The sequence below is a fragment of the Podarcis filfolensis genome (assembly GCF_964270895.1).
Source record: "Podarcis filfolensis genome assembly, chromosome: 13".
Classification (NCBI taxonomy): domain Eukaryota; kingdom Metazoa; phylum Chordata; class Lepidosauria; order Squamata; family Lacertidae; genus Podarcis; species Podarcis filfolensis.
This window is the reverse complement of record NC_139615.1, coordinates 32,078,048-32,104,971: the sequence shown is the minus strand read 5'-3', so window position 1 is coordinate 32,104,971 and position 26,924 is coordinate 32,078,048. Positions and strand designations below refer to the sequence as shown.

The window sequence follows — 26,924 nt, the reverse complement described above, 5'->3', positions numbered from 1 at the left end:
TGTCCAGGATGGCTGAAAGGCGGCGTGGGGGGGAGGGGGCGGCCCTCCCCCCGCCGCTGAGATAACAAGCAGCAGGAATAATGAACGCTGTCATTCCACTTTTCATTTTGATGGAAAGTCATTACGAGAGTCAACACCACCGACAAAGAGCAATGAATCAACTGCTCTCCTATGAAATTAAAATCGAATCACCTCCCCCCCCCAATCCCAAACCGATCACCCACTCTTTGCCTCCCCCCTCCCCCAAATAAGAGGGATAGAAGGGGTGGTATCCTCTGCCAGGCTAAAAGACAATGGGGGCAGATCCAAGGCCAGACGAGAAACTATCCATTGGCGCAACTGCCCACCTCGTCTTTCATCCTTACCTTACTTGATCCAGCGACTTCCTGAATGCCAGCTGTGGGTGGGTGGGTAAGTGGGAGGGACTGGTTTATATTACATATATGTTACTATGCTCTTGTTGTTCAAAGCTGGGTTGCTGGTGGGACCAAATGGAAACGGGATGCTTACAAGACAAGTATTTGTCCTACTCCCCGTCTGGAGGATATGTCAGGGAAGCATGCAAGGACAGGAGGCATCTCAGCACAAACCTCTTGCCCCAAGGTTCTGGGCAGGCTCTGACTTCCAAAAACATACAGCAGCCATTCACACATTACATGTTTCGGTGTGCAAATTTTGTAAATGTGTGCTAATGCAACAAACTCAGCAGCCCCACAGAGTGATCTAAGGGGCGCAGCCAGCTGAGTGGCAGATAAGAGGGAACAACTTTCTCACAGCCGTATCAGAAACTACAATACAAAGTGAAATGAGTGTCTGGAGACAAATAGGTCTGTATCATAGCAGGAGGTTTCTTCTCCAAAGAAAGTTTGAAGAGAAGTATCCTAATAAAGCAAACCCTGGGGAGAAACACGGCCCTCCAAGCCTCTCTGGCTGGCCCTCAGGACTCACTCCAGGCCACACCCCCTACTGGACCTACTCTGAATCCTCCTCGAGTGTTGTCTGGCTAGAATCTGCCCTTTAACTTTGATCATGCCTCTTGTTTTGCTGGACGGAGGGTAGAGAGGCCTATGCAAGTGGGGAACTGGCCTGCCATGTGCAGGTAAAACTTGTGGGATGTGATCCATGAGAGGCAGTCTAGTACAACATTCCTTGTACTGCTAGAGAAGACATGCGGGAAAATGTTTGGTCCAGCCAGTCGAAACTTCCTGTTCCTCCTGGCTGAATCATCCTTCCTTTTGCATGTGATAGAAGGCGGGCACGACCTTACCTGTCCAGGGAACAAAAGAACGAGTCACGCAGCACACCTCTCTTTTTTTCACTTCCTTCTTCGTTTGACCAGGTTTTAGCTAGGACTGCTCTGCTAGCTCTCAGCTAGCAGGAGCACTGGGATTAATTCCCCCATATGGGGTAGATCCACATGTACATATCTGCAACTAAGTCTGCCTTCAGGAATCCAACTGTGAACTGATGTGAGTAAACTTCTTTTATCATCTTTAAGTAAGATTGTGGCGTCTTTATTCTTTTTAAGGGGGATTCAAGGGAACTTACCAGGAACATACAATTCAGTCTGAGACAGATTGAATTGTATAATAGTGAGAGGCTCACACGAGCCTGTAACCAGTTATCTGCTGTGCATGAGAAGGAGAATGTAAACTCTGGTAAGTAAAGGACCTTGCTAGCGCAAGTTAGGAAGGATATTAATAAACCATATATCCTCTCCTGCCACCCTGAACATTTCCACAAAACTTACATCCCCTGCTCCACCTACTCTTGCTGATGCACTGCCTCACCACTGTCATGTGGCCCCTGGAACGTTGCCCAGAAGGGAATGAGGCCCTCAAACTGGAAAAAAAGGTTCCTCAGCTTTTGTCAGTAGATCATGAGATTCTTAATCTCAGGCTTGTGTGTTTGAGCGAAAGATTCCTGCATTGCAGGAAGTTGGAATAGATGACACTCGTAGTCCCTCTACAGTTTGATGAATCCTGTGAAAGGGGCTTGCATCCCAGCAGTGCTGTTTGAGGGACAGTGTGTGCAACTCGCCAGTGTTGAGGTTTCTCCTACAGCTGCAGTGTCTATCCCAAGGCCAAGCAAAGATCCACAACCGAGTGCCATGCCCGGGGTCACTGTTACCAGATTAGTGGGTGCAGTTGGTTTCCTTGGGGTGTACGGAAAGGTTTGAGATGGGGTGTGTCTCTGGGAATCTTGTACCTTCCTTGGCCACCGGAATTACCACCGGAATTGGAACGGAGACAGCAGCTTTATTTATCCATCAGGGATCTGCTAATAAGCATGAAAAGCTCTATGCGGGACAAGTCCAGGAAGCCGTCCCAACCAGCCGCCCCTTGCTCCCGAAATCTGAAGACCAACCGGCCTCCCTTCCCTTTGGTTGTGGGTGTGTGGTTGACGCCATCTGCTGCAACCACACAAGGGACGTCCAAGGTGTATTTTGCGTGTGGGGAGAAGGAGTCAGACGAAGGCACCCATCAGGTTCACAGGTCGCTCGTTGTACCGTTTAGAGATGTCTGCTTCAATCTGAAAGACAGAATACCCATTGTCAGTGGGCCCCCCGAAGCCAAACTGCAGAAAATTATACCAAAAGGAAACACAGCTTTTGTGTGACTGTCCCGTTATTGGAAAATATTAATAAATTGCTGGTGGTGGGAGGTGGGGGTGGGAATCAGTGTGGTGTAGTAGTTAAGAGTGGTAGACTCGTAATCTGGTGAACTGGGTTCGCTTCCCTGCTCCTCCACATGCAGCTGCTGGGTGACCTTGGGCTAGTCACGCTTCTCTGAAGTCTCTCAGCCTCACTCGCCTCACAGAGTGTTTGTTGTGGGGGAGGAAGGGAAAAAGAGATTGTTAGCTGCTTTGAGACTCCTCAGGGTAGTGATAAAGTGGGATATCAAACCAAACTACTACTTCTCCTCAGCTTCTGGGATAACCCCAGATATCACCCTTATTAGTTTCAAGTTTATAGCAAGTTCTAGAAACTCGTTTTATTTTTTTATCAAAAAAGAAAGAACGAGCGAGATTTTTAAGAACTGTGCATTGAATGCTGTAATTCCATGCCAGTACTGCAGTTGCACACAGCCATAGAGGGAATGTGGAAGCTATTCCTTGGGCACCTTCACACCTGAGAAAACTGAAGTTGTAGTTTGCACAGATCTTCAAACCCACCAACCCTTCCTGCTTTGATCTATAGAGGGTACGCAGGTACCCAGGCTGGGAGTTACTGATTTACATCTATAGTGGTCCATTTCCCACATTAGACCACATGCTTGTTGCCAGGTGAATGTTCAGGAACCGCAAGTCTTTAAAAGCAAGCCGTTAAGTGGGTTGTCCTTCAGCTGAACGTGGCTCCCAGCTTTGGTTGTACTATAGCTGTGTCCCGAAGGGATAATTTGTGCAAAATAAATAAATAAATACATTTTCAGATTTAAAAAACAGCACGAGAGCTTAAAAGATGTTATCACAGACAGTGATCAAGAGGCGGTAACCAGTTTGATTTGTGCAGCAAAAATAATAGTAGCCAAGAACTGGGGGCGGGGGAGGGGAGCATGAAAAGATTTAGACTTTGGTGCAAATGAACCACCCTGAGACCTGTGAGTATAGGGCAGTATACAAATTTAAATATAATAGTAGCGGTAGTAATAACGATGATGATGATAATAATAATAATAATAATACCAACCCATTGTAGGAGAATATGAGCAAATCAACCAAATAAATTTATGGAGAAATTTGTATTTTTTCTCAGATCTAACAGTATAGTAAATACAATGGAAATGTACAGTTGTATGTTGATATCCGTTTAGTGTACTTTGTTTAAGTTGGTTATTTTCTTACAGCATTGTAAACCTATTGGTTATTGCAGATTTACTGTGAACTTCAATAAAATAATAATACATATATATATATATATATATATATATATATATATATATATATATATATATGTATGTATAAAAACCAGCAGAAGCCTTGCTCCCTCCACCCCCCGTCTTTTGATTCAAACTGAAACCACGTTTTCCTAAGAAAAAGAAACGAACCCTGCGGCTTACATACCTAGAGAATGGCATGGATAGAGAAGAGCCTTGTAGACCACTTAAGCCCAACTCCCAGACCACGCAAAATCCTACCTGCAGTTCTTCCCTGCAAACTCTGGGTGATATTTGCTCATATTTACCCTACCCCCCCACCATGCAATCCACTGTGGGTTTGATCCAAGGCAATTTACAACAGCATTGGATCGCACTCGGTCAGCAGGCACCCTGTGTTCTGGTGCCTCTGAAATGGAAGTGGCCTACAGGACTTAGCGCAGCTGGACTTGGAGGTGGGAAACCCCCCCCCCCCCGCTCTTTGTGCCCTCCATTGCACTCACCAGCTTCTGCAACTCTCTGGTTTTCTCCACAAGAATGTCAAGTTTTGGCTCCAGGCTGGCCTGCTCTTCCAGTGCTTCCTGCCGCTTCTGAACCATCAGATCCTTCTTCAGGAGGAGGAGGTCCGCCTGCTTCAACTTCTGGCGGAGGAGCTCGGTCACGCGGTCCACATATCTGAAGCCCAAGAGAATCCCATGAAAAGCCTTCAAGCAAACTCTTGTCCATTGCAGCCCTCAAGCACTGCACATGGTTGTGTTGGTTTTTTTTTTTTTGAATTTTATTTACAACAAAACATAAACCCCCCACCCCCCATACATAAATCCACCCTCATTAAACGTGAACATAACATGCAGTGAGCATAACATACAACAATATAAACAACCAAATAAAAGACTTCCTTTATCCTGTATCTGGCCTCCTTATTTACTTCTTATAAACAGTTTCCTTTATGCATAATTATTAAGATTTTTCTAATTATAATTTAAGTATCCACAAAGTCTCCTGCAGACATTAATCGAAACAAGTCCAGGTATGTATTTTAGGGCACTCTTTTGTGAAGTATTCTCTGCATTTCCCCCATGTTTTTTGAAACTCTTGTCTAGTGTGATCTCTAATTGCCTCTGTTAATCTAGCCAGTTCAATATACTCTAACAGTTTGTCTTGCCATTCCTTTTTTGTTGGCACAGTTTCTTTTTCCCAGTTTTTAGCAATTAGGACGTTATACATGTTGCACATGTTGATCCTACTCAGAGATTCTGGTATCACAGGATTGGCATCGGACTGAAAAGAACATCTGGCTCAACCTCCAACACCAAGCAAGTACATTTACATGAACACTGAGCCCCACTTGACCGAATGGAACTTATTTCCCTTCTAGCATGTTTTCCTCTTTAAAAAGGAGTCTCGGCAAAGTACTGCCTCCAGACTGTGCTTTAGCAGATGAGCAGAAGTGTAAGAAGCCGATTCAAAGGGAAGAGGGTGTGCCGCAGTGCAAAGATGCTCACACAAATATAGCGTCTTCTGTTGTCTAAGGTGCGGCACACAGCAAACGCACACAGATAGGAGTTGATCAAGACAGGCTGTTATGCATTTTAGATGCACCAAATCAAAACAATGAAACCTCCCCTCTCCCACCAAAAATGTACACTGAAACCTTCCCCATGAAGGACTTTTAAAAAGACCCACAAGACCATGCAGGTCACAGAAACTCCAGTAATAAAACACTAGAGCCCTGAATGGTTTTTCCCAACAATGTCCAATTCCAACTTTCAACCGTACTACAAAATTGTGCTTTCCCTAAGGCAAGCCCCATACCACTGAAATCCCCGATCCATGTCTTCCTTTTTCTTTTTTTAATAATTTTTATTCATTTTCCAAACAAATTTTATACAACCAACAAATTATTTTGCACTCATTCTTCAATTTTTGACTTCCCTCAGTTTCTCTGTCAATCTTTCGTAAAATTTCTATTTATTGACGCATTTCTAAACATGATATTGCCTTTCCCAACTCCTTTTCCTCTTGCTCTCTTTTTTGCAATATTTCTTACTATCTCACAGAGTCTCTTCAAAACCAACAAGCGTTGTCTGTACATCACATATATATTTTTACCGATCCATGTCTTCCAACCTATCTTTTCCTTGTCTCCCCTCTGTTTTAACCCAAGGGGGATTAATCTTGGGCCCTGAACTGGTTTTTCCTTTTTTAATTTTTTATTTATTGGGTCTTATAAACAAGAATGACATTATACAAATAACTGGCACAGTTACGGTCAGGACCGGAGACAAAAAGAAATCTGTCTGCTTTACGGCCCGTCAAGGGTAAGAAAGGGTTCCTCGTGTGTGCTATGAAAGGGAGGGTCTGACCCAAGTGGAGGAGTTATGTAGGAAAGAGAAGTTCACCAACCTTGGGGAGGCAAGGATCATGAAAAGATGCTGCATTCTCAAGCTGGTCAACCGGCCAAGAAGATTGTGGATGACTGCAACCATGGCCTCCAATTTCTCTTTGGTCTGGTCTTGCAGAATGGCTGGTGCTAGTTGGAACTGGCTCACAGCTAGGATGTCCGCCTCTTCGCTTGTCTCAGCAATGCGCTGGGAAAGGAATATCTCCAGCTTTTGGTGGGTGAGGGAGGGACAGGAGGAGACATAGGGCAGTGAGAAAGCAGGGCACAAACACTTGCCTGTCAAAAAGCCTTCAATTTCAAAACAAAGACGAAGGCAGTGGGGGTCACAACGGCCGACAGTTCTCAGGGATTCATCTGAACCAAATCCTACTAGGTATCAAGGCTCGATTCTGGAATATGTATAGCAATAAAGAAGAACACCTTTGTACATCTACATGACCAATGGATTCAAGTTACAAGAAAGGAGATTCCGACTAAACATCAGGAAATAAGAGCTGTTGGACAGTGGAACAAACTCCCTCAGAAGGTGGTGGACTCCTCCTCACTGAAGATTTTTAAGCAGAGATTGGATGGCTTCCTGTCATGGATGCTTTAATTGAGGTTCCTGTATTGCAGGGGTTGGACTAGATGACCCTCGGGGTCTCTTCCAAATCTAAAATTCTACGATCCTATGTGCAGAAAACTACCTGCCTCTTTGAAGGCCAGCTAGCTCCCATTCATTTTCCAGTTTCCATCTCAGATGGCACCACCCAAGCTTGAGCTCCAGGACATCTCATTTTAGAAATTAACCACTTGTGTTTTTGGGTCTTGTTATCTCTACCCTGCTCCCACCATGCCAGACAAGTCTTAGAAGTGATGTTCCAGAGGACTGAGATGTACAGGCGTACCTTGGAAGCCAAATGAAATTCTTTCAGGAAGTCTGTCCGACTTCCAAAATGTTCGATAACTAAGGTGTGGCTTCCGATTGGCTGCAGGAGCTTCCTGCATGCAATAGGAAGCAGCGGAAGCTGCGGTCGGATGTTCGGCTTCCAAAGAACATTCACAAACCGAAACACTCACTTTCAGGTTTGTGGTGCTTGGGAGCCAAAACGTTTTGACTCGCAAGGTATTTGGCTTCCAAGGTATGAGTGTATTCACAATCACATGAGATCGGATGCAGCTGTCCTGCCCTGAACAAGGGGTGCAACTGATGCCCGAGGGTTACTTGGCAGATAAAGGTAAAGGAACTCCTGACCATTAGGTCCAGTCATGGCTGACTCTGGGGTTACGGCGCTCATCTCGCTTTATTGGGAGCCGGCGTACAGCTTCCGGGTCATGTGGCCAGCATGACTAAGCCGCTTCTGGAGAACCAGAGTAGCACACGGAAACACCGTTTACCTTCCCGCCGGAGTGGTACCTATTTATCTACTTGCACTTTTGACGTGCTTTGAACTGGTAGGTTGGCAGGAGCAGGGACCGAGCAACGGGAGCTCACCCCATTGCGGGGATTCGAACCACCGACCTACTGATCGGCAAGTCCTAGGCTCAGTGGTTTAACCCACAGCGCCACCCGTGTCCTCACTTGGCAGATAGAGACAGCCTTTAACTTCAGGACCATGGATAACTCCACACAGGCGAATTACTTGGCCAAACTATCCTTCCTAAGCTTTTCATCTTTCCTGCAGAATGGAGAGCCTTAAAGGCTCCTCTCTCAGCCAGTCCTGCCTTGTGCATTGCCTGTGCCGGAGACGGCAAGGTCCCTGGTGTAAAGAGGGCCACTTCTTCAGAGGAATCTGTCTCTTGGCATCCCATCTTAGGGGGCATCTCCCATCTGACAGGCCTTTGGCTCAGCACTGGGGTTCAGCACCTCTGGAAGTTGGAGTCAAACAACATCTTAAGCGACAGAGACTCCCTGGTTTTAAACTTAGCACTGCATAAGCTCTTGTTACCTCCATGAGCTCATCAATGAACTGATTCCTGGTCTCTGGGGTCTCCAGGACGGTGAGAGCATCAGGTCCTCGTGCAATTCCCTCTGGCGCTGGATGCAGAGAACGGAGGGGGAAGAAAGTAGATTTCATTTATAAATAAATTTCATAGACTTCATTTACAAATGCATATCAAGTTCTAAAGTAACAATTCAGCTTTTCCTTTACTTTTCAACTCCCACCCTATAGAAACAGAATGGAAAGACCCCATTCTGGAAGTCGGGGCCAAACTTGTTGGGAAACAAGGCTAAAAATCAGATGATGTTACAATTTAATACTGTTCCACACCGTCAGCAGGATTTGCAAATGGGAAATGCTGCACAGGGAGGGGACTTGGTGCTGGACGCAGAATCCTCCATCCTGAGAATTGCAGCCTTTATCTCAAAACAAAAACACAACCAGCCAGCTAGCCCTTATAGCTACAAAACCCAATTGGAAATTTTGCGAAAGACCTAGTATATCTCAGAAACCACAAGACCAGTGACATGAGCTAGACTTCAGTAGACCACAGAGTTCTTTCCACTCTCAACAGCTAGGGGGAAAACCAAGAGGAAATGATGCAAGATTAAGCAAATAATACATGCAAATATGCTTAATTCTGCACCATTTGTCCAGGTTGCAGAATCTAGCTTCCCTTGGCACAAGAACTAGGTTTAAAATGCAGAACTTTGATTTTGTTAGTTCTTTTATAACAGGCAATCCCAGGTTGTCATAGAGAAGATGCTCTCCTAAGGGTCCAATTCTTAAGTAACAACGGGGCAGCATTTTATACAGCAGCAAGGATTTCTCCACGTATCAGGGCAAGGCAGCACACCAGCGAGTTGCTTTCAGTTCTTACTTGCAACAACTGCCATGAACCATCCTCACACCCATGTTCCACAAGTCAGGGGTGCACCTGAAAATTCTGGGCCTGGAAGCATAGGATGTGGAGACTTTTGTCAGCTATCTCCCTTGCTCCCTGCCCCTGCACGTCCCAGGACCTATTAGAAAGAGCTTGTGCGGTCTTTACCTGGTCCTGGATAGTGCCCTTAACTCAGGCTCAACTTCCAGACTTTGTCCTGAGAAAGTCAGTGCCTTATTTGAAAAGTATTAACTTCCTGGCAAAGTCCTTCATGATTGCTGCACCAACGCAGGTGAACTGACTCGCCAATCTTGCCTTTGATTTCCCCACCTACAGCGGCAGGCAGGAGTGCCAAATGCCAAGCCAACCCAGGCTGCCATTTCAAGAGGCAAACTATACAATAGATGCACTTGCAAGTGGGCCTCTGCACTGATTCTTCCTCCCTTGCTATGAGGAATTGCCTCATATAAAACAGAATCAGAATAATATAAATCAGAATCCAGAATCCAGCAGCCTCCAATCCTTTCAGTTTTCTCATTTTAAAATGTCAACTTTTTCTTTTTTCCAATTACTCTTTATTAGTTTTATTTATAACATCCAAACAACACTATACAAAACAAACAAACAAAAACAAAAAAGAAACAAAACATCCAATACAAAAAAAATTGTTACATAAACATAAGATCACTTTCTTCTTTATGTTGTGACTTCCATCAACCTCAACATGGGTCCTCTGATTTCTTAGTACAGTAACTGCCTATTATATAATGTTTGACTCAGCATGAACTATTTTTTTTATTGTATATTTCTAACATAAGATATTATATTTTGAGAGTTAATCGAAGCATGTTAAAGATTTCATGTGGGAACAATGTCCTTTCAAATACGTTCTACAAACATCCCATTCCTTGTTAAACTTTTGGTTTGACCGATTCCTAATTTTCGCTGTCATCTTCGCCAATTCCACATATTCAAATAATTTCATCTGCCATTCTCTCTAGATGGTCAACTCCAATATGCTTGCAAAAGAAAACCTACTTGCAAACAGGGATGCTGCTGCAGCCCACTATTTGGAGCTAGGACAATGGCCTGCCTGAGAGTATAACTGGAACCAACTGGTAGGTGTCAGGACCGCTAATGCACAGGGAGGGGAACTACTAAGACAACAAAGGACAACTGGAAAAAAAGAAATCAAACACATACAACGAGGGAAGAGTATATTGGGGTGAACACAGGCTGGCTTGTGTGCAAGAATCCCACTGCAGGAGCAGAAAACACATATCCAACAGCGCCCTCTTGTGTATGCTTTGTTCCCCGTTTCCCCCACTCCCTCTGACTCAGGACAAAACAACCTGATATATTTATTTGCCAAGGAGGAACTGCTGAAGGGAGAGAAACTTAACTCCTCCCACAGCTGCCCTCATGGTTTGCTGTTTTCCCCCTTGCTCACACTTGCTTCCACTTTAGAGAGCAGTTTGGAGGTGGAGGTAGAAACACTTAATATGGACTAGAGGCTTCTTCAAACTTGGCCCTCCAGATGTTTTGGGACTACAGTTCCCATTATCCCTGACCACTGGTCCTGCTAGCTAGGGATCATGGGAGTTGTAGGCCAAAAACATCTGGAGAGCCAAGTTTGAGGAAACCAGGACAAGAGGGTATTTCTAGAGGAGAATCAGTGGGTCAAAGAGCAAGGACTCTGTGCCAAGAGGTGTGGTTCCAGACAGACCTGATCCCCAGAAACTCTCTTTTTACAAATCAACAAGTGGTACTCGCCACGTCCTGCAGGAGTCCTGAGATGGAGTCCACTTTTCCAATTGCCTCATGCAGCTCATTATCAGACTTTTAGCCTTGTTTCCCGACAAATTTCCCCCCAGCCCTTTTTAGCGTGTGTGCATATTCACCTCCTTCCAGAAAGGGGGCGCTAGAGGTGCTTACCCTCACTGCCAGCCTCCAACACCACGATCTGAGCTGCGTCATCACTCCCATCTCCCCAGTCTATGGCTGCAGTGCTGCTCTCCTGTAGAAGGGGAATATTTCTGTGACTAGTATCTGCATGGATGCCTGAAGTCAGGACAGCTGTGATCACGATATATGACAGTATGTCAAACAGGCAGGCCACAGTCTTCTTCTCTTTCTCTCTCTCTCTTTCTTTTTCTGTGTGTGTGTGTGTGTGTGTGTGTGTGAGAAGTTTCTGGTCCATATATTTGCAAAGGAACGTCTTAAAAATATGTTCTTGACTTATACAGTAGAACCTCTACTTACGACCGCCTCTACTTGGGCCCGATCCAAGTTGCGACCACGGCAAACCCGGAAGTAAATACCAGGTTTGCTGTGATTCACGCACACACAGAAGTGGCTTCTGCCATTTGTGTATGCGCAGAAGCGGCTGCCGCCATCTGCACATGCGCAAATGCATGCCGTCGCCGAATGCGCCTGCACACAACGGCGCTTCTACCAGCAACCCAGATCGACTTACAGACGGACTTCTGGAACTGATTACGTCCATAAGTAGAGGTTCCACTGTAATGGTTATAAACTATTGTTGTGAGGGGTCAGTCTGGATGATACCCCGAGTCCCTTCCAGTTTTGGGGACCCTGTATCTGTGAGGGTAGAATGCATAAGAGGAAGATTGCCAAACCAGTTCCTCTGTCAAAGAAATGGCTTCAGCTGGCTAGTTAAGTACCACAATTTAGCATATCCAAACAAGTTGCTCTGTGCCATAGGACAAATGGGTGAGACTTCCCCAACATCCCTCACCTATTTGCCACTTATGCAGAAGAACAATAGTTGTTTTATGCATGAGTCAAAGCTGGATGCTAGAAAGCTGCAGAGAGGGATATATGGCCTGCTTTGTGCTGGACTTTGGGACTCCCGCCTTCGAAACCTAAGTTCTATGGGAGTGTTAATGCTGTGAGCCCCTCCGTCCTATGCTCAGGTTGTAGAAATGTGTCAATTAAACCATATATCCTAAAGACACCACAGTCTCCACTGACCTTCATTCCAAGGAAACTGAGCCCTGGGTAAAGCGCAGGCACCCCTGAAGCCTCTCACCATTCAAGAGATTGGGGTGACACGTAACAGTATCATAGCACTGTAGCTGCTCGTCTCCACAGTGCCTGCACATGTACAATCAAACTGAATGCAAGTGCTGTCTGCATATAGAGGCAGGCAGATATGGTAGACACTCACTTGGGCATCTGACTCCAGAGAAATACCCCAGTCTATCTCCTCACTTCCTTCTCCAACGGAGATCCCATAATCAACCACTTCAGGGGCAGGCGCCGACTCTGCTCCATCTCCAAAGTCACCCCAGTCAATCTGCTGACAGAAAACACAATCCTGATCCAACAAAGCAATTTGTGCGTTCCTATGCTTAGCCCCTAGGGACGCGGGTGGCGCGGGTTAAACCACAGAGCCTAGGACTTGCCGATCAGAAGGTCGGCGGTTTGAATGCCCACGACGGGGTGAGCTCCCGTTGCTCGGTTCCTGCTCCTGCCAACCTAGCAGTTCGAAAGCACATCAAATTGCAAGTAGATAAATAGGTACCGCTCCAGCGGGAAGGTAAACGGCGTTTCCGTGTGCTGCTCTGGTTCGCAAGAAGTGGCTTAGTCATGCTGGCCACATGACCTGGAAGCTGTACGCCGGCTCCCTCAGCCAATAAAGCGAGATGAGCGTCGCAACCCCAGAGTCGGCCATGACTGGACCTAACGGTCAGGGTACCCTTTACCTTTTTATGCTTAGTCCCAAATGTGTGGGGATAGGCTGACACTATTCCATAATCAGAATGCTCCCTACATAGGCACGACAGCACTGTATTTTTGCCGTCCGAAGCAAGCAATGGGTGGGATGAGCCCTCCGTTAATTACCTTTACCCGCTGGCAGAGGGATACGAACTGTTTACATCCCACCGCACCCACTTTGACCCCCTTCCCCAAATGGACATACCGCATCCTCCTCGACAGCTTCCTTCACTTCCGCAGCCTTTGGCCGCTCCACTGCGGTTGGCTTCACCCCTCGCCTCCACTCGTACACAGTGGTGTTGCCCAGAGCCTGCACATGCCTCAGTAAGGGGACAACCTGCTCTGCAGAACTGGAAGGCAAGAGATCAGCAAGCAAATGCAGGCAGTCAAGACGTCTGTCCCTGGGCTCAACACTGCCTTATAGTGACTGCAACTTGCTGCTGTTAGCAAATTAGAGAATATCTCTTGACTCTTGGGAATACAGGTAATCCTCGTTTTGTACGGGGGTTATGTTCCAGAACCCTGTGTCCGTCGGCGGAGCACTCGTAGGCCTGCTCTGCCTCTTGTTTGTGACGCCTTTATTATTATTTCTTCCATAATTTTTATTAAATTTTCTGTTTTACATTTTAGAATATTCATTCAAACAACCTTAAAACATCAATGACTTCCCTTCCTCTCTTTCCACAGTTCATTTTGCAAAACATAAATCCCTGCATATTTTATATAAACGAAACCATTCAGTATTCCATTATTATACCCATCAAAACTTATTTACACTGTTGAATTTATCTTAATGCTGCCCCCAGTTTCAAATACACACAACCTTTCTGTGATGTCTTTGTGGGATTTGAGGGCTACTTCTAGGTTCGGTGCCATGTGCACGATCGTGAGTCATTTGGTTACGCCTAAATCGGTGGCTGCCTATACTTGCAAACTGAAAGCAGCCCTGCATAGAAGATGGTGGCAGAGATCAATTGCTATGGAATCCTGCAAGGTTGCAGGTCCCACCCACTTTTGGCTCTGGGCTCTGCCCACTTTGGGCTTTGACCCCACCCACCACAGCCATGAGGCCCATGACCTCTGAGGGAATGCAACCAGAAGAAAAGTTCTCCCCGACCCCTGCCTGTTACATGTCCTGGATGCTTCGATGTTGCCCTAGTGAGTCACCCCAATTGGTCCACTGAGCCCAGTGCTGTCTACTCCAACCAGCAGCTGCAATTCAAGGGTTCAGGCAGCACTCCTTCACAATCCTGCATTCTCAGATCCTTTTAAACCAGAGATTCTGGGCACTGCACCCCCGTCACACCCACAGGACCTTTGGCATGCAAAGCAAAAAAAGGAATTCTAGAACCTTCTCAGCTTACTAGCCCCTACCTGTCGCACACAAACTGCACACAGGCCTGGTATAGGTTGATGGCTTCCAAAAGCCCCTTGGCACCAGCCCCAGTCTCATCAAGCTGTGATGGCAGGTCTTTCACCAAAGCCAGAAGCTCCTGGCGTACGTCGTCCCCCTGAAAACAACAGAGATATAAGACCAGTCAGAGACTGTTCAATATGATGGTGTCCTCACAAATTACTGCTGCTGTGGTGAATGATGAAGGTGAAGGATTGTTTGACATACATTTAAGCTCTAATTGAATTGACACAGACTATATTTCTGCATCCCACTGCCACTTAAACTCCAACCTTTACATTCACCCTTTTCCCTGCCCCACTTTAAATCAATGTGTATCTATAACTGACAACTGAGGATCACACTCCATTCATCAGATGTAAATGTTTAAAAAAGGGAAAGGACCCCTGGATGGTTAAGTCCAGTCAAAGGCGATTATGGGGTGTGGCGCCCATCTCACTTCAGGCCGAGGAAGCCGGCATTTGTCCACAGACAGCTTTCCGGGTCACATGGCCAGCATGACTAAACTGCTTATGGCACAACAGGACACCGTGATGGAAGCCAAAGCGCATGGAAACACCTTTAACTTCCTGCCACAGCAGTACCTATTTATCTACTTGCACTGGGATGCTTTCGAACTGCTAGGTTGGCAGGAGCTGGGACAGAACAATGGGAGCTCACTCCATTGCAGGGATCTGAACCGCCGACCTTCTAAACAGCAAGCCCAAGAGGCTTGTATCAGATGTAGTGGGCTCTGGTTCACAAGACCTTACATCATAATACATTTCTTAGTCTCTATGGTGCTACAAGACTTTTTGTTACTCAAGAGAAAGTTTGTCCAAGCCCCCGGAAGGTTTCAGAGCTTTCTTCTGAATCTGCCCGCACATTTCCAGATTTTTATCCAAAAAGTATAGAAACTTGCTTTAAAAAAAAAAAAAGAACTGGAAGTCCAGAATCTCAATAATATGAAGCAAAATAACGTGAACAACCAACAGACCAATAAGGCAGTACAATGCAGAGAGGAAAAGATATGCTAGATAGCTGAACATGGCAGTGCTGGGAGAAATTGAAAGACAGTGCTGTTAATCCTTTGAGATTCTGTGCACAGCATAATTCTGCTTGGTCTGGATTGTTGAAAAGCAATTTCCTAGCCGTTATGTTGGCAAAATATATCTGAAAACAGGCAATGTCTACATGATGCTTCAGCGTTTGAGGACTAGAATTTATATTCCTATATATTACCTATGAATCCCCTCTATTCCTTCTCGATAGGAGTAGAAATACTCAAAGATTCCTGGAAGTAATGCTCCATAACCTGGAAGTCATTCTCCTTAAACCTAGATCTGCAGGGTCTTGCAATGGCCACCAAGCGATGAGAAAAAGGCACTCAGAAACATAGCCTTCTTTATATCCTTCCATTCTCTGCTAGGGCTAAGAATGGGTTTCAGGCCTAAGGCCTGGTTCAGATTAAGCCCAGCTTCCCATCATTTCTCTTCTAACATCTCCAGTTAAAATAGTTTAGGCACTACTGAGTCTGAATGAATGAGGCAAATTGAGGAAAGTATCGCAGAACAATCACACCTGCACTGATTTTCTTTAGTACTGTTCATTTTCAAAGCAGTATTTGAAGCTTCAAGGCACAGATCACATTATTTTGACAGAACGCCTGGACAGCGCTGGCTGCAAAACAGGGCTGGGTTTAAAGACAAACCATTCAGATTGCCAGCCAGGAAACAGCTTGGGGCCACATGTCCACATGTTGAGCTGTGCACCTTAGCAAGGTACTCATCCATGCTATCGTTCAGGCAGCAAAAAGGGTTTGAGGGGCACTTCTGTGGCTCTGACCAGGACTGGCATTCTGCCATTAATCGCAAAAGCGATTAAGAGTGGTGGGACTTGAGGGGAGAGGCGCGCTCTGTACCGTAATGCCATATTGCTTGCAGGAGCTGTAGAAGCGCTCCCTCGTCTCGGCGGCCGCCAGCTGGCACTCCTCCTCCTTGCGGCTATATTCCTGCTGCAGTTGTTGGCACTTGCTGATCTGCTTCTTGAGCGATGGGATCTCGTAGTTGACATTCCGCACCAGGAGGCTGGCCAGTTCTACTGCAGAAGAAGAAAAGACACTGCAGGTTGAGTGTTACGTGCACATTTTAGCGGATTTAGGGTAGCTCACCGCGGCTTAACTCGCACCCTATAAAATCCTGCACCCCATTTCTAACGGACAAGCTTTATCCAGTACATCAGGCTTCAGCAGAGGAAGCAGAGCCACTTTCGTTTCTGCTGAGATGTCAGCTCCGTCAGGCTTCTCCTGCCATCAAGTGCCACCTCACTGCAATCATTACACCAGGCTGTAGCAGGAGGAGGAAGAGAAGGGAAGCAGGGCCACTGAGCTAAGAGATCAGCAACTTTTGGCTCCTCCTCTCCTTGAATGCCTTTCCATTCCAAACCCCTGTGTTGCAAAGAGAACATAAGCAATATCTAGGTAACACAATGACCATGTACATACGCAACAGACAATCCTTAAATGAAGCGAGGTACCAGACTTTGTACGATGAAAGACAGCTTGTCTTTCATCGTACAAAGTCTGGTGCCTTGCTTCATTTAAAGAGACTAAAGATTTCATTTTGTACTTATTATGGTTTGAAGGAATTCTATAAAGATTGTCTATTGTGTATGTACGTGGTCATTGTGTTGCCTAGATATTGCTGCCTTTCCATTCCAGCTGGTCATTATAAGAACTAGAGCCTGAGTTTGCTGTTTTCCAAGTCTTCCGAATCTTTCTATTTCTGTGCTGTGACAAAGAAGGAATGACTCTCCACGTTGTACTTGGCTTGTGAGCTTTCTACGGCCATCTGGCTGCGACACTGTGGAAGGCAGAGTGCTAGGCTAAACAGATCCTTGGTCTGATCCAGGAAGGCAAAGAGGGGGTGCCTGCAGCCCTTCAGAAGTTGCTGGACTACAACTCCCATCATTGCTAACCATTGGCCATGTTGCCTGAGGCTGATGGGAGTTGGAGTCCAGTAACACCTGGAAGGCGCAGGTTCTCCGCACTTGTTATAAGGGGAAGTGGCTACTGGTACTTGCTACTTTCCCGGCAGGAAGACTACAATAGTAGCACCTCTTAGTGGTGCAGTAATAAAAATGCTAGCATATTTGTAAAGCTAAGCAGGGTCCAATATGGTTTCAAGTTGGATGGGGAACTGCATGCTGAGATTCCTGCACTGCAGGAAGTTGGATTAGAGGACAACTCTACAATTTTATGGTTCTACTTTGAGGATATTTAGTGGTATAAAGAGTTCAAGTACAAAACTGACAAGGACCCTGGTCACAGAAAACTGCTCACAGAAATGAGTTATCGCTATTTCTCACACTATGGACACACACTGCATCCAGATGGTGTATGTGTCTCTGTACTACACATGGAGGTTGTCTTACCCAAGTAGGTGTTATCCTTTTCATACAGCGATATTATTTCTTGCCAGTCCTGGGAAAATGAGACAGGATAAGAGAGGGGAGATGAGTAGGAACTAGGGAATATGGTAATTCTCCATTCTCTCTCATTTTTATAATCGTAAATTCAGTTTTCTACATTTCCACATCAGTTTGTGAGTCCCCCCTCCCCCCCAAAAAAAGAGGTCCCCATGAAAATTCATCAGCGTCAATTTCTCCTAATATGCACATTTTTGTAAGCAGCCTTATCTAATATACCCATTTTTACAATGTAGCTTCTCCTAATTCAATGCATTTTGTGTGTTGCTTCCATTAATACATGCATTTATACGCACACTTTACCTGTCAACTCTCATCAGCCCCAGCCAGCATGGTAGAGATCCGTAAACAGACCCCTGTGTTGCAATATAGACAAGCTGAACAATATAACAGAACACGATGGCCAATAACAATGGCACTAAACACTATTTATAGACTAATACAAATGATCAGAAATTACAACCAAAGCCTCTAAATCTTCTTCACCAGTCGCGGTAGAATAATTCAAAAGTTTGATATATACAATCTGTCACCAAATCGCCAGAACAGAGTTTCTGGGTAACCAATCTGTTTCGTTCAATGCTTCATCAGCCAATCTTGATCAATTCTTCATCAGCCAGACTTGTAAGAATGAAACAGATTGGTTATCTGGTAACTCTGTTCGGGCGATTTGGTGACAGATTGTATATATCGAACTTTTGAATTATTCTACCGTGACTGGTGAAGAAGTTTTCGAGACTTTGGTTGTAATTTCTGATCATTTATATTAGTCTCTAAATAGTGTTTAGTGCCATTGTTATTGGCCATTGTGTTGTGTTACATTGTTCAGTATGGTAGAGATGACAGGAACTGTAGTCCACCAACATCTGGAGGGCAGCACTAACCATGGGTCTAGGCTTTCTATCCCCCCCTTTCTCCACAGATATCTACACTGCAGAGATTGCATAGACCCCATAGGAGCAGTCCTTGGAAGAGGGGCTAAACAGAGATGTAACTCTTTCCCTCCATGCTCACTCGCCTTCATACGCTGAGAAGAGTAACGGCCAAAGATGTTTTTCGTGGAGGCTTCTGTCCGCTTAAGGATTTCCACAATCTGCTGGCAGTGAAAATAGTGAATATCTGCAATCAGAGAGAGAGGGGGGGGGGGACTGTGAGATTCTGATGAATTATGTCTCTTTTTGTGAGTTTCATCTTCTTTCCCCCCAAAAGGCTAGGAAAATCCCAGGCACTTGATGTGCTCAGGGCTGAGAAATCTGAATAAAGAAGAACTACATATCTAGATAGGGCTTAGAACGTTCCCTGTCTGAAACTCTTACTGGGCATATGGTTTTTTCCTATGTTCCGAATTTCCCCCCATGGCTAGCTATCACAAATACTCACAGGAACCAGAGAGAAGCTGCTTGATCTCTTCATTCTCTGGCATGTCTTGCATGGCCAAGACAATCTTCTCGCGGACGGTGCGGACCTGGCCTTGCCATTTCAGGCTACAGTGTCTTCTGTCCACTAGCCAATCTGCAGAAGGGAAGACATTAAACACATGAGAGGGCCACTTCCTATCCCAAGGAATCTACTTCACTGTAACGGGCAGGGTTTTAAAATAAATATCCGCCCTTTTAAAAAGTGACCGCCCAGCAACTTTAAGGCAGAGCTGCCCTCCATTTCCCCTCCTCTTTTCTTTTTGATATGACTGAGAAGAGACATACCAAGCAGCTTGCTAGTCTGTATGTCAATTGGCAAGTTCTGATAGTCCTGTTGAAATACAAAGAGAGAGTGAGAAGTCCCAAGGAAGACGAAAGACCAATGAAGTCATCTACTTTATTGACTTGCTGAATTTCTTACATAAACACACACACCATCTAGAGACCCGGTTGAAAGTAACAATATAAAAACCAGAATCCAAAAGCACCAGTATGCAATTATATATTAACTTACTAAAACATTATATTGATCTAAAATAAGCATATACCTGCTTAACCCTGGCTCCAGTTATGAAAGAACTTTAAAAAGACAACGGTTGCAATGGTCTACGTTATGCATAGGAAGACTGCAATAATTCCTAACTACTTTTAGTAGACTAAGAGACGACAGTGTAACACAGGAATGGATGTGGAACTCCAGGTATGTCATGTACTAATAGTTTAGGGCATAACCGGTCAAAACCAGCAGCTTGAATTGGATCTTCTCCTAACTTTCAGACAAGCAAAGATGCTTCAGACTTTATACAGTCGATGCATTCATTGTGTGTTCACATGGAGATCTCTTAATGTTTAGAAAAATACTGCCTTAAACACACATGGGACATGTGTGTCCACTGGGAGAACACATCTTGAGACTGTCCTGCCATGTGATGTCCAAAATCTTCCTGGCATGTGGGAGCTGTTGAGGCATAGCTCCTGGCAGGTGTAAGTTACCCACAACTCATTTCCACAAAGCAGCATGGACCTTCATCTTGGAATGAGGGCATTAGTATCACATTCTCCGATATGCACAGGGAATTATCATACTGGGGTGGGGGGGATAATTAAATTAGGGTGCAGATTGGAATAACATACAAGATAAATAGGGTTAGTACAACAAAACTAAGAAAGGTTTTGAGAAGCTGGGGGTGGTGGTAGGAGTGTCTCCCTAATTAATGAGGTATTTTGAGTTAGTGGCAGTGGCATAATTTGAGGTAGAGCTCAACTCTGGAGTTGTTGTTTTTAAAGAAAGGAATGCCTCTAAACATGTGCAGAGTCCGGCAATCTGCACGCACCCAGAGGCACTCTTATTTCCCCCAAATGCTAAGAAATTGCACCCAAGACTCCTTGCACGCCTGGGATGAGGAGAAAGGGCTGCCAGGGGAAAGAGATTGTGCCTTTCATATTGGAGACAAGCACCGGGGTGTGGAGGCTGGGTCTGGGAAAAGGGAATTTTCTAAGGATCAAGGAGTCAGGGATACTCCCGCCCGGGAAGGAACCACGGGAGGATCCTGGCAACCACGCGAAGCCGTTGGTCGCTTAGCAACGACTCCCCCCTCCACCACCCCCCGCTTCATTTATGAAATGGTCTTTCCCACCTGCATGGTCTCTACTGCGTCCGACGTGAAAGTGCTACCGGGCCCCCTCTTCGTAACGCCGGCCTTCCGCGCCACCGGCAGCCAATCGGCACGGACGCAGGATTAGGGCTGCCCCGCCGCAGCCAATCAACGACCACCCGTTTTGCGAAACCAAATGAGGGAGCTGTAACAAGGCCACGCACCCGTCTTTCTGATTGGCTGGCGGGAATTTACTAATAAGGAAGAAGGGGAAGTCCGGGAGAGAAAAGGGTCAGTGGCAGCTGCTTGCCAGCAGGTGGCGCCGGAATGCCGCAGGCTGAGCATCATGCGCTGGTTCTTGCGTGCGTGCTAGGTTAGTACTGACGTGTTCATCCGCGTGGCATATATTAAGATCAATCAGATCCCTTCAGCGGAGAGCAAGATCAGCCTTGAAAGGGTTGGATATGGGGTGAAGATTTAAGCCAAACCACAATTAATCCCATTAATAATACTTTTATTCTAGCATCGGCCCTTGAGGCTTAGCAGGCAGAAATTCAGAAGCCAGAGCTTCTCATTCTCCCCGCCCCTTTGCCTAAAAATTTAATGATAGGGAAAGATTTTTGCATTTTTGCTTTTTCTTATGCGCTAAAGCCCACCAAGGCTGCCCAGTTCTGTTGTGACATCAGATCAGAACGGCTGTCTGCTACCGATTAACACTGATAGCTGTGAACATGTTAGTGCAAAGTATGGGGGAAATACTGTGCTCTGAGCACGTGAGCCTCACTATTGAATACCTGCAGCGAACTCCCACAAACCTGGGACTAGGAAGCAGGCTTCCAGACAGACGGAATTAGGCATAATTTCTAGACAGAGTTCACTCCCAGATCTTTTTTTTTAAATTCACTACTTACCTGTCTCTTCCATAATCCCCCTGCATACAAATCAATACACTTTAAAAGACACTCAAAACGCATTATTTACTTCAAATTCCTTTGAATTTTGAAGACCTTCAAGGTTTTCAAATTTGACTGAGGGACGCTGTCTCTTTTTGCAACAGTATTAAAATGTACAGCTTTTGTGATGACATTAATGTTAAACAGTAACTTTCCAGTTGTTTCACTTATTTGTTTAAAGTTAAACCATGTGTTTAAACTTGTGCAAAACACAAAGGGCTCCCTGGGTCACATGTACTGCGCGCCATATAAAAGTATTATTTACAAACAGTTGATAGCACGCAGGAGAGTTAAAATAATCGAAAAGTACCAAGTACCAATCCAAATCTCACATTCTCACCATTGTTTCCAAATCAGGTGATCACTCTGGAAAAACATGGCAATTATCTGAATATATTTAAGCCTTAAGTTCTGAAAGGCTACTGCAAATAACACTGTCCTATAAGAGTCCTGCAACAAAATGTTGCAGTGTGTAGTACACCCTGTTCAAAATCCCACTCAGTCCATCCTGTCCCCCCTCCCTGCCTTCAACAGTCAGTCAGCATTCCTTGACCAGCAGGCATATTCAGTTCTCTTTGGGCCGGTTTACCCCTAGCTTCTCCCAAGCCTGCTGATATCTCCCTCTTTTGGAGGGTGGTGCCATTTGACTACACCAGGCATGGGCAAACTCAGCCCTCCAGATGTTTTGGGACTACAATTCCCATCATCCCTGACCACTAGTCCTGTTAGCTAGGTTTCATGGGAGTTGTACTCCCAAAACCTATGGAGGGCCGAGTTTGCCTATGCCTGGACTACACACACAGCATCACTCACAACCTGATCAGAATCGGAAGGAATCTGTAGTCTAAAAAGAAGGTAGCAGACTTTTTCAAAACAGGGCATTACAGTATGCCTATTAGAACTTGCCAAATCCATTGCATATGCTTATTGGATTAAACCCAGAGAACATTAGTCATGCTTTTGATTAAGCCCCACATATCAATGGTGCTTAATTGCGACTACATTTCTTTGGAATAAAGGAGGCTTTGTAAGATTCAGGCTGCATCGCTAGTTAGGAATCCCGACCTACTCCTAACCTTAGGCATCTTACCGGTTTTGACAGCCCTCTTAGATACTATTTTTGAAGGCTACAGGGGGCATGATTTCGATAAAATTGGGAAGGAGATCAAGGGAACTTGTAGATTTCATTAGGCACCCCACATTTCCTCCCGCCACATAATTTGAGCATTGATATAAATTTGATTATTTGCAAGCAGATTCAATTTAGAAGAATTTGCATGAGCATCTACCATGAGCATCTACCATTCCTACACACACACACACACACACACACACACACATCCCAGTTTGTTTCTGCTCTACATAGGGTGTCTTCCATTTGTTGGAAAGACCTGCTAGCACAATTCAGTGAGGGTGTTTCCAGATGACCTGTTTAGTGGGAATTCACCTTGATTTGTTTGCAGGAAGATTTGACTACACTGGCTTTTTAATGAGCATTCATTCTGATTGTTTGCACTTTGCAGGGAAGTCAAGAGGTCAAAGCAAGTGTTGTCTCGCATGTTCTAGTGCATCTTCCAGTCACTTTCCTTGTTGCAAAAAGCCCAATCCTTTGGGGGAAGCAGATTTGTTGTGCATGACCTCCCAACCAACTGTGCAGTTTGAATTTGCCCATCTTGTCACTAAATCCCCCCCTGAAAATAGTGACAGTCTTGGAGAGAGAATAATTATTTATTCCAATGTTGAAATGAAGATTCGTGCTAAGCTGGAGAGGAAATTAGTACCCTCAAAACAAAGACTAGGTCACAGAAATACAGAAGAAAGAAAGAAAGAAAGAAAGAAAGAAAGAAAGAAAGAAAGAAAGGTGAAAAACCGGTCTGACAAGCGGCTGAGCCAAAGCCTAGTTTCACTAATCCTTCAGAAGGAAATAATAGATTCAAAAGGACAATAGTCCAAGCAGGCAAGCAAGAGCTGGAAGCCTTAACTCTTTACTGGCAAAGAAGAGCAGAAAAATGGATGTAAAGAGAAATGTCCACTCCAGTAGCAGCAATTTAGGCCAAGAATATCTACCAGTCAGGAGGACCAAACCCATGTAAAGAGAGTTTTTTAAGAGCCATTTTATTTATCTATTGCATTTATAGCCTGCCTTTCCTTCAAGGGGCCCAAGGTGGTATACATGCATCACCCCATCCCTATTTTACATCTACACCAACCCTGTAAGGTATGGTAGATCAGGCTAAGAAGAGATCCTGACTAGCCCAAAGTCACCTATTAAGCTTTATGGCCAATTTGAACCCTGCTCTACTTGTCCTAGTCCGACACTCCTAACAACTACACTTCCATGGTGCTTTCTACCCTCCACTAAGGTAAAGGTAAAGGGACCCCTGACCATTAGGTCCAGTCGTGACTGACTCTGGGGTTGCAGCGCTCATCTCGCTTTATTGGCCGAGGGAGCCGGTGTACAGCTTCTGGGTCATGTGGCCAGCATGACTAAGCCGCTTCTGGCGAACCAGAGCAGCACACGGAAACACCGTTTACCTTCCCTATTTATCTACTTGCACTTTGATGTGCTTTCGAACTGCTAGGTTGGCAGGAGCAAGGACCGAGCAACGGGAGCTCACCCCGTCATGGGGATTCGAACCACCGACCTTCTGATCGGCAAGTCCTAGGCTCTGTGGTTTAACCCACAGCGCCACCCGCGTCACCCTCCACTACCTTTGTTTTATTTCTAACTGGTGCTAGGAAAGGACTCAAGCCTGTTTGGAAGTAATACCCTCCAGTCTGCATCTGATCTCTCTCCCTTTTGGGCTGGCTAGTGGGTCCTCCATGGTACACCATAAAGTCACAGAGTCTCAGGTTTACAGGATGGAGACAAAATAATACAAAATCAACCACAAATGTCCCAAACACAATCTGATTGCCAGAATCAGTCCTTGGCATTCTTGGCCCTGGCTCAAATTATTCCAAGGCCACATGCAGTGCTTTTTTTCGGGGGGGGGGGTACGCAGGCGTACGCATACCCCTAAACATTTTGTGAATCTTAAGTTTGGCCCCATTGAGGGGCAGTATATCAATATGAGTCAGAAAATGAGAGTAAACAATTTTTTAAGGAAAAAAAGCACTGGCCATGTGTGTCTGTGTGATGGTGGAAAGAACATTAACTTTGCCTGAAGCCCATGTGACCCTAAGGAACGTATTTGCCATGAGAAATGAATGAGGTGAGAGTCATCGACAGCTGTCAATCTTCTGTGCTGCCAAGAAGATGCTGGAATTCTATGCCAATTTGCAACCAGAAATGCTGAATTAGACAGGGTGTATTATGCGAGTGTGTATGTACGTGCACATAATTTATTCTGGTGCTGGAAGTCATGGGGAGAGGTTGCTGAGAGCATAGAGGGGTGCACCCACCCAGCCACTAGCAATCCCATGAATATTTTTTTGAAACGTACATCAAGAGGAGCCCTAGGCCAGGCAGATGTTCTCTCTGTGTTGGGGAGACCACTGGATAGGGCCGTTGTCTTCCCTACAATCAAAAGTTGATGGTGCAATTTTTAGAGACTTAGTGGATCTGATTCTTTTAATCCCCTTATGATATGCGTTTGGTGTAGTTAGGTAATTTTAGGCTCTGGACTAAGTGATCTCTTTCTCTCCCCCACACTCCATACAATTCTTTTGAAACTGAAGTATATTGTTTTGCTTACTTTGAAATGTATTAAGCCAGCCCTGCTTCATTTGTGGGTCCTCCTTCTCATCATCATCAGGAGTGGGGCCCTGGAAGATATGTTTTGTTTGGGCAAGGCTACACAGATCTGAAGGGACGCGGGTGGCGCTGTGGGTTAAACCACAGAGCCTAGGACTTGCCGATCAGAAGGTCGGCGGTTTGAATCCCCATGACGGGGTGAGCTCCCGTTGCTCGGTCCCTGCTTCTGCCAACCTAGCAGTTCAAAAGCACGTCAAAGTACAAGTAGATCAATAGGTACCGCTCCGGCGGGAAGGTAAACAGCGTTTCCATGCGCTGCCCAGGTTCACCAGAAGCGGCTTAGTCATGCTGGCCACATGACTCAGAAGCTATACGCCGGCTCCCTCGGCCAATAAAGCGAGATGAGCGCCGCAACCCCAGAGTCGACCACGACTGGACCTAATGGTCAGGGGTCCCTTTACCTTTACTTTTTTACACAGATCTGTAATTTTCTGACACATATCTGCGTTTAAATTCTGTTGATTTTTTATCTTATATTTTTTATCATCTTAGGGTGCTTCCAGATGACTTGTTTTATTGAGCATTCATCACAATCTGTTTGCCAGGGAGATTAGACGATGCTGGCTGTTTAATGAGCATTCGCTCTGATTTAATTGCAGGGAGGTTAGATGACATTGTGTCAAATGAAGTGTTAATCTCACACTTTCCAGTGCATTTTCCAGTCACTTTCCTTATCGCAAAAAGCCTGATCTTTTGGGGTGGGGGAGCAGGGAGGGAAATGGATTTGTTGTACAGGAGCTCCCAAACATTTCCAATTGCACAACCTGAATTTCCCAGTGTGCTCTTGAATTTCACCTGAAAACAGTGAGTCTGGAAGTGCTTGTTTATACTTGTTTTTGAAGTTTATTGATTTTTTTTAAATTATAAAAATTATATTGTGCTATTTTATGTAAACTGATAAAAGAGATTATTATTATGATTGCATGGTCTTTACATTTTGTTAGATACATATAATAAATTTAAAAATAATGAAGTCCTGCCCTAACAGTACAACTGATATCTGTATTTATCTAATATAAATATATATTATATGCATTGAACACATTATATAAATAATAGTTAAGGAGGATTCAAGTTTTGGAAACATGTCATCATTGCTGGTATGGGTAAGCAGGTTTGTTGTCCTAAAAACAAAACAAAAAAACCCTTCAGCTTGCATTATCTTATGTCACAGAGGCAAAGGGATGAATTGGGGGATGTGGTTCTTTGCCATTCCGGGGTGCCTCTGGTTGGGGACGTCGTCTGGAGGCCAAGAGATGTGGTCTTGAAAGCAGCGTAGTAACATGGTGATATTACCCCTCCAGTCTTATAAATGCTGTCGCCTGCTGCAATGCCCTGCGGCCTTTTACATAGGCAAATCAAGTTGGTTTCTATTGAAGGAAAGGGATAGACACAAACAAACCTGACACTGAAAATGGAAAGGGCAGAAATACCTGTGGCAGAGGATTCCAATCTTCCTAGACATTCTACATTTACTCTGGCCAAATTCCACACAAA

At 45.1% G+C, this 26,924-nt stretch overlaps 1 protein-coding gene and 1 long non-coding RNA gene across 5 annotated transcripts; one reads left to right on the top strand and one right to left on the bottom strand.

Annotated features, from left to right (window-relative positions):
* Positions 1–2,238: 2,238 nt before the first annotated feature.
* On the bottom strand, positions 2,239–20,894 carry CDK5RAP3 (CDK5 regulatory subunit associated protein 3). 4 transcript variants are annotated; one of them, XM_083583141.1, is made up of 14 exons: positions 20,760–20,894; positions 19,408–19,453; positions 19,085–19,216; positions 18,723–18,823; positions 17,651–17,699; positions 16,140–16,318; positions 14,200–14,336; positions 13,031–13,175; positions 12,275–12,406; positions 11,020–11,101; positions 8,208–8,296; positions 6,282–6,487; positions 4,379–4,550; positions 2,239–2,532 (listed from the first exon to the last, which is right to left on the bottom strand). In XM_083583141.1, the coding sequence occupies exons 1-14, from the start codon at positions 20,763–20,765 to the stop codon at positions 2,467–2,469; spliced, it is 1,542 nt and encodes a 513-aa protein (XP_083439267.1). In that variant the 5' UTR covers positions 20,766–20,894; the 3' UTR covers positions 2,239–2,466. The 4 variants fall into 4 exon arrangements, with proteins under 4 accessions (XP_083439267.1, XP_083439268.1, XP_083439269.1 ...); XM_083583142.1 differs by having other exon boundaries at positions 12,275–12,403; XM_083583143.1 differs by lacking the exon at positions 20,760–20,894 and adding an exon at positions 20,559–20,714.
* Positions 20,873–23,531, top strand: LOC310748258. The gene is made up of 2 exons (XR_014541256.1): positions 20,873–21,008; positions 23,194–23,531. It is a non-coding gene; the product is annotated as an uncharacterized lncRNA (long non-coding RNA).
* The last annotated feature ends 3,393 nt before the right edge of the window (positions 23,532–26,924 follow it).